Raw genomic sequence first — 14027 nt, forward strand, 5'->3', positions numbered from 1 at the left:
CTGTTTCTAAAAATAGGCTGGGTTTGTTTGTCAACACTGCATATCAGATAAGACTGTCTCCTAGCTTTGTTTGGAAAAAAAGTTTGATCCAAACATTTGATCAACTTAACTTATTTAAAAGTTTTGGACTTCTGTTTTTTGCTGTAAATATGATCAAGCGCCTTTGTGTCGTTTTAAGCAGCGAGAAGTTGAACTGTTTTCAAACAAGTAAAAAAAAACAACAAAAAAAATTTGCAGCCTTTACACTTTATTATAGTGGCACCATTAATTGTTCCATGTTCCATGTTCTGCGTTATGGTCATGGTTTAGGCATACATAAATATGCCTCGCAAATAATATAAAAAGGCATTCGTGTACAGAAAGGTAATAAGTATTATACCTGAAATTTTTTTTTTTTGCCCAGCAGATTAATTATATCACTGTGGCTAGTTAGAAAACTCTGACTGACCGCTTATTTGTTAACTTATTTTTTCCTTAGAGCGATAAAACACTTGAGCAGCTTAAAGTTTAATGTATGCAAAGAAAATCAAGAGAGAATTGAAGATCAGAATGAGTGAGGTCTAGCTTTTCTACCTCAGTAACTTTGAATCAGAGCCAAAAAATGGATTAAATGGCCAGGACATCGTTTAGTGTTATGTAACATATAGTGAGAATTTATCAGGTTGGCTGCGGGACTATGAGCTTAAAATAAATAAGGAAACACCAGCCTCTGTTTTAAAATTACTAAATTTTTATTTCCAAGGTAGTATTTTTAATAGACCATGGATCTAACATAAAAACTTTTAAAAAATCATTTTAAATGAATCTTGTTCAGATTTTTTTTCTCTTCGGTATTTAAAAGAACTGTGCTGCTCTGTTCAACACATGTAAATATAAAAATACAGTCAATGAAGGTTAAAAAGGGGGGGGGGGGGGGAATTGCATTTTTTACTTCAGTACTAGACCGAACATAATTTCTGTATTTTCTTCTATTTCTAACAAGTCTTTTATTGCTAAAAACACTTCAGATGTCATAGAAACTAATTTTGTGATTTATGACATTTTGTGAAATATGGAATGTGTACTGCGTTGTGTATTTTTATGTATTTCATCTAACTGTCCTTAGTTTTACGATAGAACCAGTGTTGTAAAGTTTAGGGAGCTAGTATCAGTGCATTTCTAAAACTGTGAAAATATTTTTCAAAACATTCTTAAATTATCATCAGTCACTATTATTCTGTGCTATATAGCTTGTCTTTTGGTGCACAAATTTTTATAAGGAAAGATATACGTATTTGCTAGTTATAAATCATCTGTCAGAACATTTTAGAATTTACATTGAAATTAAATGAGCGACGATGCACTGTTTTCTGCAAGTATCTTGAGGAATACTTGCACTAATCTATATTCCTAAAGAATAAGGTTAAAAATTTTGGATTTAAAGTAGCTGACATCTCTCATATATCAAGTAACACTTTAATAAAGGTCCATCCTATTTGCATAATGAGGGACATTATCACCTCTGCTGTCAAAACACAAGATTGTTTTCCCTTCAGAAATGAATTAGCTGGCCTACTTAGCATACATAGGTACAGAAAGGTTCATTAACTCTCTGATTTAGGTAATTTTTCATATTAGTGCAGTGAGTGATATTTAAAACAAGAGACACTTAATTCCATTAAAGTTTTGGCAATGTGTATTTCAGTCTTTTTCTTCACTTCTTGATATATTGGTGGGTTTGTTCATAAAATGAAGCCTTTGAATTAAGTTATTATTTTTCTATGCGTTACTTGTTTTATAGATGCGGTAAATTTTTATTATAATTTACTTGTACATTTGTACTTGTACACTAAATTATAATGAGGATGCTTGGCCAGCTCCATATAATAACTTTCATCTAGTTATCAATTTTATAATAACATTTGATTTCCTTTCTGTGTTTAGCAGGAACGGATGCAGGGGGCTGTGAACTGAGTAGTGCAAGTGCTGAAGAAGGAGGTTTGTTTTGAGGAAACGGGAAAGAGGAAGAAAAGAGAAGGGAAAAATACATAATTTTAAGGAAGAAGGAGAGAAAAAAAAACGGGGACTATGGGGAGAAAAAAGATTCAGATTACAAGGATTATGGATGAACGTAACAGACAGGTGAGTAGCAAAAATACCATATTTGAACATCTTACTACATTTCTAAGGTGACTTTTTTTCATAAGTGATTAAAAAGTTGATAACTTTGTATACATAAACCTACACATATGTATACATATACACAATGTATGGAAGACTATCAAAGAAAAAGTACTTTTGGAAACAACCAGAAACCTCACACACAGTTTTTTCAAGTTTAGTAACATGCACAGTTAGGAATTTATTACTTGAGGCCTTGATTCTACAAAGGCTGATGTGTATGCTCTGCTTTGGGCCCCCTCTGCACTCGCTTTGACTTCAGTTTGTAATATACGTGGTTAAGCGCATCTGCAAGTTGTTACAGGATACAGGCTTTTAGTACTGTATTTTATGAACTATTATAATATGAGTTTATTTGCAGGAGGACTTGCATTTGAATTCATAGATCAAAATCATTTATTTTCTACATCTTTGCAGTGTTTTTATTTTACCTCCTTCATATAAAAATGACATTACTTCATAAAAAATCTCATCTCTTTCTGTCTGAATTTTAGAAAGAATTTGAGTAGCCTAACACATTCTAAAACCCACATACAATAATATTGGCATGTTGTAGTTACAAAACAAAGTCTCCGATACGGATGCTATGGCTAAGTAGGTCCAGCAGGACTGTTAATTAATTATTACCACTCCTTTAGATAAAATGGCTGAGTAGCTGTCACATATTATCAACACTATCTCTGCTATTTAAAATATGGCCATAAGTTAGAGAAACTGCTTTCCTGTTTTCAGAAAAATAAAATTCAACGATTGCCATCTTAAAATAAAATCAGTGAAAAGCTGCTGCTGTTTACATTTGATGTAAATGGATCAATGTTTTATTGAAACTGGAGATTCACAAGAGTGAGAAACTTCATAAAATTGTTTAACACTGATTAGTGTTCTTCATACATGTGGCTGCAATTTAGGAGTAATCATCAGTAGCTGGTTTTTAAGAACTTGATACTGAGTTACTATTAATATATTAGTTCTATTAATTTGATCTACAAATTTCTTCATATATTCACGTTGTTTTTATGAAGTTATGTTGTTAGTCTTCAAGGATTTTATAAAGCCATAAAAAATTCAGCCTAGGCATAAAAACAGATTATAACCTTTAAATGTGTTTTCCAAGAATTTTTAAATTTCGTAGTTTTAGTAGTCACTTGTGTTCTCCATAGCAGAAAATCATGTATAAAAACAAAATTATATTTATGATGGATACATTTTGTGTTTTCCCTAAAGGTTGCCTGTTGCTGTGGGCCAAGCCAAAAAAGCAATAATTCTATCAATGTAAAACCATCACCATATTTACTTTAATTGGTTTTTAGCTTGCAATTTAAATTGGATTTGAAATACTGAACCAAATTTATCATTAAACATCCAGACACTAGTTGTTTGGAACTTTCCCATACTACCATGGTTTCTTTTTGAAGTCAACCTGAATTATTTTGTAAATGATACTACAAAATTTTGCCATTAGTCACATTAATTCATACAATAGCTTCAGTGTCAACTTGCTTACTCAAATACAGGATTTACAGAGAACTTAATCCCCTGTTTTGTCAAAGAGATATCTTTTAAGAAGCTAAATTTACTTTAAAAAAATGAAGACAGCTAGCCTTTCAAGTCATTCACAGTAGAGTTTAAAGAATTCTAGCACCAGCTTTCAGAACTAATAATTATGAATACAACTATAACACTAGAACACTAACAACTGCAGCGTTAGTGCAGAAAGTGTTTATCTTGCTAGCATTTGATAATATTCATCATGTTGATTAGTCACTATGAGACTGAAGGTATAGATTTACATTACTTTACCTTCCACATAGTATAATTGTCTTGATTCTGCTTCTCATTTCTACTAATATATTGAAACATAATTTAGGAAGTGTTTCTACCAGTTTTATCCTCTTTGCATGTAAATCAGTGCCCTGATTTAAAGCTTAGTGAAGCCAATGAAGAGATTTCCACTGATTCATTTCGACTGTGGGATCAGGCTTTCTAGTCGTAGCGATATGTATGTGATTAAATACAACTGGATTTCCACTAATAGTTGATTGATCCTTCAACCATTTGTATGAGTTGTACTCTTTCACAAGCCCTACTGTTTCTTAAAATAGAATGTATTCCTTAAGCTGTTGCTGCTTCAGTGAAGCTGCATCAGTTTATTTGGTTTTTAACTTACACACTTCCAGTAATCTTAAAATAGTAACTGGTTTATATTCTTTCTTTTTCTTTTTTTTTAATTAAATTACATCAATATATTTGAATGCACAGAAAAGATCAAAAGGTTGCATGGGGAAAAAAAACCAGCTCAAAAGTTTTTGATTAATAAAGTTAAGGTACCAGCTGAAGCACGGTTCCACAATGCTTATTTGTAGCTCCATTTACCATTATACGGATGGAGACTGTTTGCCTTTCTTTCTTGCTACCTCACCAAAAGATGTTTGCAAGAACAGCAGCAAATCTATTGACTTGAAACTGCCTTATTGTTGCTTATGTTAGAACTCAGTTTACTTTCACAATCCAAGGCATGTTAGATGGGAATATGATATGCATGGATAGTGCATCCTCAGCTGTTTTCAAGCACATAAATTCTTGGCTGGACAGCACATGCAGGGAAAAATAGGTGGAACACATATCAAATGAGGGCAAATAGCCATAGTTTAATTCTTCTCCCCTCTCCCAGTGCAAAGGTGGATGTTTCAATAAGAGAGTTTTTGCAAGAGGACTTAAGTTGTTACAAGGCTTGTGGAAGGTGATTTCTGCCCTTGCTGTTCACTCATTTGCCCAGCATCCTGACTAGCTACTTAGATGAACCATTGAAAGGAGTACTTGTTCCATCAGTAGAATAGCTGTTTTCTTCCACACTACTGTCTGCTATGGTAGGAGACTCCCCTACAGTTCAAAGTGCTTGTTATGAGTGGATTGGGAATGACAAAAGTAGTGCTGACCTCCCTTCAAGAGGATTTCTTCTAAGCAGGTCTAGTTGGTTGGATTTGTGTACTTCAGTGACCATACTGCTAATAAATGTAAGTTGAAACTGTCCAGAGTCAGATGTCTGGCTGCAAACCTCATAAAAACGTGCAATATGGGGATATGATCTGCACTTTTCCAGAAACTATTTGAAACTTTGACATTCTGGGATAAGTTCAAAGAAAACTACTGCAACCTAGACATTAAAGGCCCAGTCCTTTTATCCTGGAGTGCATGAGAGCTCTGTCATTGACTTCAGTGAGTGCAGAATTCAGGATTTTAACTAGGAGGAGCCATTAATTTAATGTTATTTCATGTGGGCTTCCAGTTGGCTGTATTTTCCTGGCTCTCCTAGTTACCATGTGGTGACAAAGGTGACAAGGATGTTTGAATCCTCTGTGAGTGATCACAAATTCTCTTTGGTTGTGGAAGTTTCACAAAAGCCCATCTGAAAAATTTCCTTTCACTCTGCTTTAATCCACAGACAAAATGAGTATGAATAACTGCCAGGGCTAGAGTATACATGTATTTATTTATAGTTACCATCACGATGTTAAATGGAAATGAAAACTTTCAAGAGAACACTGTTATAAGCAGCCAATGTGACCAGATACTTTCCTTTTATTATTGCGACACTGAGTAATATAGTCTTCACAAATGTGGAATGAATCTCTGATAGTGTTGCTTAGGCTCAGGAGATCGTGGTAGCCCTGTCAACAGCCCATTCAAGTAGACTGCATACATGTTATTAGTTGCACCACCAATAGAACTGATACCTAAAAATATCAGCACTGACATCTGATCTTGGAGCCTCCTGACTGCTACGTGTTCTTGGTGCAGAAGTTTCAGGCAGGCAGATTGGAGAAGGCTGCTGTAAAGAATTCTTGGTTGTTTTTTAAAAAATTAAAAAAAAAAAAAAGAAAGAAAGAAAAGAGGAAGGGCATTTGCAAAAACATGGGTGAACTTGATTTTCATGTGTTTTCTTAATTGAAAGAAATAATTCAGCTGGCTCTGTTACGGTCAACACATGAAGGAAAAATGGCATTCATCTGCCTCAGAAAAGTCCTTGTATTTTTTCTATTTGTTTTTCATCAGTTTGAAATATTTTGTTAGTTTTAATGAGGGCCTTTTGTGGTCTGCCTTAGAGAGGGATCATTTGAAACTCTCCTTGCAACAGGCAGGGCTGCCCAAGCCTAAAATAAATAGGTGCAATGATGTAAATGATTGTATTACTGTTATACAAGGTTACTTACAAAATATCTCATTAAATCCACGGTCTGTGAGCTAAATCCAGAGGTACATTGACCCAGGAAAGAGGGCATATTGACCCAATGACATTCCGGTATCAGGTCTGGAACACCCTCTTGCTTTTAATCCATTGGTTTTTCTAGTTAGTATTAAGAAATATCAGGTCTTATATGGCAGCCCACCATTTTTTATCCTCTGATCAGCTTGCTCATTAGTTCTGCATTTTTCTCCTGTTTGTGAAGCATGCTGTTGTCAGATTCACAGTTAAAACAGAATTGAGCTTAGCTAATGATTCTGCATACTGTTTAAAACATCTCTTTCAATTTGTAATGAGCTGCTGGGAGCTTAAGTGTTATTAAATACCATAGGAAGTGTATACTTCAATATTAAGGTGCTTAAATAGTAAGACACCCTTTTTAAAGTATCATGTCTGCATAATTCTATGGGTTACGACACTAACAAACACTTGCTGTTTAACTTTTTCATGCATAGACTTTTTATCATTCCTTGATTCCAGAAAATCTGTAAAGCTATAAACCAAGAGTTACTGCAGTTATCAGCTCAATAGAGAACAAATTAAAGCAGATAAGTAAAGTGAGGTTATGGGGCAGGGGAGGAATATCCTGGAGGGAAATGACCGTTTGCAGGAAGACCTAGATTTGTTCTACTGACTTCGACACCTAATGCTGCTAGTTTCAAAACTAATTTCAGCCTCGTGTATCTATTTTTATCTGTGTTTCAGCTCTATTTAAAAGGAAAGAGAAAGAGACTATCAGCTGAATCAGATACTCCCCTGTAGAAATAGAGAAGAGCCTTACATATTAGTGCTAACATGACCACAAGTTAGATAGAAAACTTTTTTCCACCAGTTTCCTGATATTTTCAAGTCTTCCTCATGGGCTGTCTTCATTTTATCCAAGAGCTGAGATTTCATTATTCCCCTTCCCTCCCTCCCCCACCCCAAGGAAATGTTTTCATATGAAAACTTAACTGCTTAGCTATGCAGCTAATCACTATTCTGTTCAATGAACCTTTGTCTTAAACATCACATGCTTTTTATCTTTTACATATTTGAATTCCTTCTTTTGCTTACATTAAATTGCTCACAGTAAGACATATACTTGGAATATAGCAGTTAGGCCTTGGTCCTGGTTTTTTCAGAGGTAAAGTTAGGTTTCTGTGAGCAAAGAATACACCCCAAGTTTTCATGACTCCTAAATTGTAGGGATCTGTACTACAACTCTGGCAGCACTTCTCAGGTTATGTCAGACTACCTGAGAAGTAAAGTTTTAAGAGAGCTGCTGAACTGAACTGTGAATTTCCAGAATGTATTATATTTATGGCTAAGTGTGCTTGTATTACAAATGTATGTTCTGAGTATAATTTGGAGTGAATTAGCATAAGGTAAATATTTAGGTCAAATTACTTTTAATTTGAAGTCTGAGCAAGAAACCTAAGTAAAGAGAGTGCAGTAGTGAATGAGGTGTCTGCCAACACAACAGAGCTGAAAACCAGTGCAGACACAGGCGCAGCCTTGCTGTCTTGCAAGGAATGGTTTGGAAAGCCCTGGGGGAGAAAGAGCTGGAGGTGGGAAGCAGAACTGAAGCCATTGTGGAGAGGAAGAAGTTACACTCTTCCTGTTATGACAGGAAATGCAGACAAATGTGCTTCCTGACCATTTGCTCAGCAGGGAATGAAATATTCTTTGACCTTTACCTTATGAACATTTTAGCAGCACAGAACTAGTAAACATGTTTTTTACCCTAAACATCTATTTGTACCTGCCAGAACTGGTGAAAGCATAATGAAAAAAAGTCAGCTTTCTTGTATATTGTATTAGCTACTGTGTTTTTGATAGAGATGATGTTTTTTGCCTGAAATATGTACATATCTGCACATCTATGTATAATGGACTTAATCTTATCCTCTGATTCAACAAAAGGAAATGAAGTATCAGATATTAACCACTATTATTCTTGCATCGCTGTCTGGTTTTAGATCTGTAAGTGGGAAGCATATTGATACTGTCTAACCTACTAATTTCTGAGTTGCTTCATCATCTGTTAATTAACACATCTTCCAATTATCCCTTCTCTCTTTACTTAAAAAAAAAAAATTTGTATGAGTGATCCAGCATCATTTGTTGGATTTTGGTAGATTGAATAATATCCCTATTTTAAGTATTTGATCTGTTATTTATGTACTAATATACTAAAAATGGGGGATAACACACAAGTACAAAACATTCTTTTTAATACGGATTAATCATGAACACTTTATTTGTTATAGCTACAATTTTAGGGCATCCTGCTTAGAAGTCCTCTTTATCTGGACTATTCAGCAAGTTGTAGCTCAATATGCTTGAGGCTTTCCAGGACAATAGCTCTTTTACCAGCATAAATCACTGCTGTCTCATCCCTCTAAGTTACGCTGGAGGGTTATAAGAACATGGAACCAGGCTGCTGAAGGTCCTTTGCTGCTCTTTAAAGGGTCTTTCATTTAATATGGCATGCCCAGCTATTGCATAAAGGAAGGTTTGTCTAGAGCGAATCCTGCACTGGTGCTGCTTCCCAGTCCCACTGAGGGTTACTGTAAAGATTGTTGCGGCCAGGCCTCTTCATATGACAAACAGATCTAAACAAAAATCACACAGGAGGAAGAGAGAATATGGCAAGAGCTGTAGCATCTCCAGTAGTCATTTGGGGTTTCAACACATGATAGGATTAGGTGCCTGGCAGTGACGTTTTATTCAAGAGCCCCTTGGTGTACACATGGCCAACTTGACTTTATTTTGTTTGAAGTTAGGTAGATTACTCATGTAGTACCCGCTATTTGTCACTTACCTCATATCTGCCATGCTTGCTCTAGTCTCTCTGTCAGAAATTTAGGCATTCCACGTTAAATAAGGACAAGCAGAACAATTATTTCTTCTTGACCAGGCAGTGTCTGTATCAGATACTTCTGTGCATCAGTGGTCCCTGTTTTTAACTAGTCACTCATATATGTTTAATGGCAGGAAATATATATGGGAAGGATTATGTGCAAATTCCCTGTTTCTCTCATTTTCCTGTCAGCAGCTATGTATCTTTATAATCAGGATAGGAAGAAGTAAGGGGAACATTTATATTTTGCCACTGGCTGGACTGAATTCCTTGAAAGATCACAGGACTGCTACTTTGAAAACATAAAATGTGAGCACATATGCTATGACTGTTAGTGACAAATACAGAGTGCTGTTACGGCTCAGCCTCTCAGAGTGTGTGAGATTTCAGAAAAAGTACTAAAAGAACCTGAATCAAAACCAAAAATGAAATAAAATAAAGTAATCCCAAAACAACTCCCACCAAAAAATACAGAAACAAAGACTACATTGCAACAAAGATAAATAAGGTATCCCGAAGGCTGTATTCATTAACTGGCAGTATTTATGGCTGTTTCTGTTCCTCCACTGATGTATTAACCTCTATAAGAAGCATATAGTTGTTGTTACAAATTTAGCTAAATAAAGACTATAACCAGTGGCCAGTATCGCCATTTACACACACACACATTTAAATATAAATTTCGGCTCATGGAAGAATTTATACTCGCAACTGAGCAACATTATCTTCTAGTTTATTTAGTTTAAATGAGTTTTACTTACTAGCGATTAAACAAGAAGGTCTTCTTTCAGCCAAATGACCCTCTAAATGAAGCATATCACAATGTGTTATATGCACTTGAATTCAGACTGTCTAAAGCCCCACTTACAGACATTGCAATGACTAGTCCATGAAAGATCTCTCAGAAGACTCTTGAAGCTTTATGCATGAAGAGCTAGTTGAGAGATGTTTCCATGGTATTGAAGAAGAGCCAGAATTGAAGTGGAAAAATGCCCTTTTAACAATCCTCTTTTGTCAATGCCTTTCCTTTAGCACATACAGTGGGTTTCACCTTTAGTTAGAATTTCATCCAAAATGCATAAAAAGCTCACCTTGATTTATATCAAGGAAGTTGGAAGCTGGCTACTGGTTTGGGGTGGGTTTTTTTTTTAATTTTCCCAGTACTTGAAAGCAGCATCTGATTTGCTTACAGCCTATAAAGTCATCAGCATTTATACTTTTTTTATATACAAAAATGCTCCAGGCTTTAGTAACCTACTTTCTCAGTACCGCCATTCGTGTTATGAGGGTAGTTTGTCTCTTAAATTTTTTAAAGTAACCTTTAAATAAGTAAAATAACCATAAGGCTAAGACAAATGTAATAGACTAGTGGGTGTTCAGTTAATATGAAGGGATGGAATTAGGTTATTTTTGGAATATTTCAGAGGTAAATGTGGTACTCTCCGCACACTGCTCTTTTTGCAATACATAGAAAACTATGCATAAAAGTGCCTCTTAACAGTATCTAGAAATTGTGTCAGAGTTTCAAACCTTGTGTTTTACGTACACATGCTTTACAAGGTTTTAAAGACAGTTGAATGCTGGCCTCTTATCTGTTCCACTTCCTCCCTCCACTCCACTTTCATTCTCCCCAGTTCTCACACTGTCATTATAAAATATTATATCCCAAAAAGAGAAGGACTTCCTAAATTGCCTATCATTCTCCTAAAGAGGAGAAAATTTGTGAACTGAAAAACACCTACAAATTAGCAGTGGTTTAGACAGCAGGGATAATTAATCATATCTTGACTAGTATTGTCAGGAAGGAATATGTAGTGATTTGACTCTTGCTGCTGAAAAAAAAGTTAAATATTAAACAGATATTGAAATGCATGCACATTTTTGGATGTCCTTTTTTAAATATGTTGATGAATTGTATCACTATATGTGTGTTTTCTTTCAGTCTCACTAGTATTCTCTATGTCAAATGACAAAGTAACATTTTCCATTGTTATATGACACTTAGCATGACTGAGAACTTTGAACACAGTATATGATAATAAGACTATGTGACCACCTGGATTTTTTGGTACTGTAGCTACAGCTACTCAAAAGCTTGTGTTCATGTGGACTGTGTGTGTCTTGTTTATTCTGAGCCCTATGTCACTTCAAGTGTAGTCAGAGCTTCTTAAGTGTATGCTGCACACTGCCTTCCACCTAGGCGAAAGAGACCAAATGCTTTAAATAATTTTTGCTAATTTTTAACACTCAGCAAAATTGCTGCAATACTAGAATATTATCTGTTACTTTCAACAATATTTATTAGATGCTTTTAGTTTGGGTGAGTATGGTTAAGATAACAAATAGTTAACAAATTGAGACCCCCAAAAATTTAAGTAATAAAGATACTGTCTACTTATATTGATCACAAAAATATTTTAGCATACGGAAGAGAAGTATATTCATCTTCCTTATGTAGCCACATAGAAGAAAGTATGCAAAACGATAATTTTTTTTAAATGGCTTGAAGAGTATTCTTAAACTTTTCTGAAGTTACTGACCTTTCACTATACATTTGAAAATACAAGTTCACCCCTACTATAAACTGTTGTAAAAGTATAAGTTTGCATATATATATATATGTAATATACATACGTAAAGATAAGCCACAATGAATGACATATTTTAAAAGAAAAGTGGTATTCCATATCACCACAGAAACAGTAGTAGATATAATTGTTTTTAGTGCATTTATCAGCAGTGGCAGAAAGCATTATCTGATAGATCTAGAATATGTTAGAAAGATCAAGAAGTTAAAAACGAATCAAATTCAGAGCAATTAAAATTATATATTAAAGAAAGGAAAAAAAAGATCTAGCTGATCTGTTCTTTTTTTTTTTTTTTCACTCTCCACAAAAAGGAACTCTTAACCAGTATCATTCTGGTGATAAGTATTATGAAATAAGTATGTGCTATGCAGCACAGCTGTGTGGTTATTCTAAATGTTCAGGAGCACCTAACAGTAAACACAAACAGTGGCTTTAAAAGATATTTCTGTACTGGAGTGTACTTTGATGGTAAGAAGCTGTAACGTGCTAAATTCTGAGGTTTCTGTTGCACAGAAACCATACTGTACAGAGACACTCCACCTACAGCACTGTGGTCAAGAAGTTGATTGAAAGGCATTTTAGATGCTGAAAAATATGATGAGTTAGTACATTTTATTTTCTGTATGTTTAGCATTTTCTAAAACATGCTTTTATATATATATGTTTCAATAAATGCATTGCACTTTTCTGTAATCAGAGAAAACATTAAAGGCCTATTTGAAAGACTAGGATTTTTTTCAGAATTTGAATGAAGTTTTGTTACCTATCTCATTATTCATTCCAAATATCTAAAGCCATTGACATGGACAAATTTAGAAAGAACTTACTATCAATTATGGATATTTGAGACCAGTGCTGTGGAAAGTGTGTTTCTAAAATGCTTGAATAATTGTATTTAATGGCAATCCATCTTTTTGTAACAGTACGTTGACAGAGGCTAAAGAGATTGAAATGACAATAAGAGGAATAATATTCAGTATACATTTGGGACAATAAATGTTCATAGTATTGGCACAGAGCCTCATCTTTCTGAGACGGACTAGCAAACAGGGATTAGCAATACTTAAAGGTCACGTTTTCCATGGCCTGACGTGCTGGGATTTTAAGGTAGTCTAGGGTCACAGTTAGCATTAACTTGCATTAGGAGTGTGACAAGATAAAACAGCAGCCATATGAACCATGTACAGACGAATCTTCTTGCCTTAGCATTAAAGTGCAGAGGTGCTACTGCTTATGGGTATTAAGGAATGGTAGCAACAAGTGCAGGATTAGGCAGACCTATAAACTTGGTTGCGTGCCTGTCCTTGACATATCAAATACCTTGACTACATGTTAAATTTGATGAATGATAGGCTTAGCAAAACCGTATTTTCCTCTTAAAAATTCTTGTCACTGAAAATTATTAGAGAAAAAAATAGATGTAAAAAAAATCACAGTCATTGTATGTCCTTAAGGAAATTGCATATATGAAGAAACAGAAGAAGGAGAAATATTCAACCATATAACTAGCTTAAACAGCTCATGGTAGTTTCTTGTTCTGAGTCACATGCCTTACTGGAACTTGTAAGCTAGTGCAGAAAAGAAGAGGAAAAAAAAACCCATCTATTTGATGTGCACGCCTTTCGTTGTCAAAACAGTCCCTGTGGAAAATTATGGGTTTGTACAGAGTAATGCTATTTTTCATTCTGCCTGGGTTTTGCATGATGTCAGGGCATTAGCTGATCTACGGAGAACTTAAAAGCACATCCCTATTTTTTCCTGTATAATATGACGCAAAGTCCTTTGCACTAAAAAATACCCATTCATATTTCTAAGCATCTAATTTGAAATGAAATAAAGTATGCTACGTCTGTGTTTAGAAAAGACCTTGTTTCTAGGGTGGTATTTGTTGTTGGCCAGCTATTGTTTGTTCTTCATTCATGCTTTGTAATTCTCATTTCTCACATGAGTGAATTTTTAACACTTCAAAACTATTGTGAGTGTGTTTATATGAGCAATGTATCTCTTTTACACAACTTAAATGCTGTATGAAATAATGTCTTCACTAAAAATCTAGCAGGAGTTGGGGGGCAAGGAATCAAAGTCAATCACTATCAAAAATAAGAATTGCCTGCATGTGTTCAAACTATTTACAGCTGCAAATCTGAGGTGCAGTTTTAGAATATTATGGGGAAGATGTATGCAGTATAAA

General features: G+C 34.8%; 1 protein-coding gene across 11 annotated transcripts in view; it reads left to right on the forward strand.

The window, feature by feature from the left end:
* MEF2C (myocyte enhancer factor 2C) overlaps positions 1–14027 on the forward strand; it is a 142308-nt gene that overhangs the window by 60979 nt on the left and 67302 nt on the right. For 10 of the 11 annotated variants that reach the window (XM_049794512.1, XM_049794510.1, XM_049794516.1 and 7 more), the window contains one exon: positions 1924–2121. In XM_049794512.1, coding sequence (XP_049650469.1) covers positions 2068–2121 — 54 coding nt within the window. In that variant the 5' untranslated portion in view covers positions 1924–2067. The remainder of the gene's footprint in view (positions 1–1923; positions 2122–14027) is intronic. The other variant, XM_049794511.1, reaches the window with a different exon arrangement.

Source organism: Accipiter gentilis, chromosome Z (assembly GCF_929443795.1).
Source record: "Accipiter gentilis chromosome Z, bAccGen1.1, whole genome shotgun sequence".
NCBI classification, from domain to species: Eukaryota; Metazoa; Chordata; class Aves; order Accipitriformes; family Accipitridae; genus Astur; species Astur gentilis.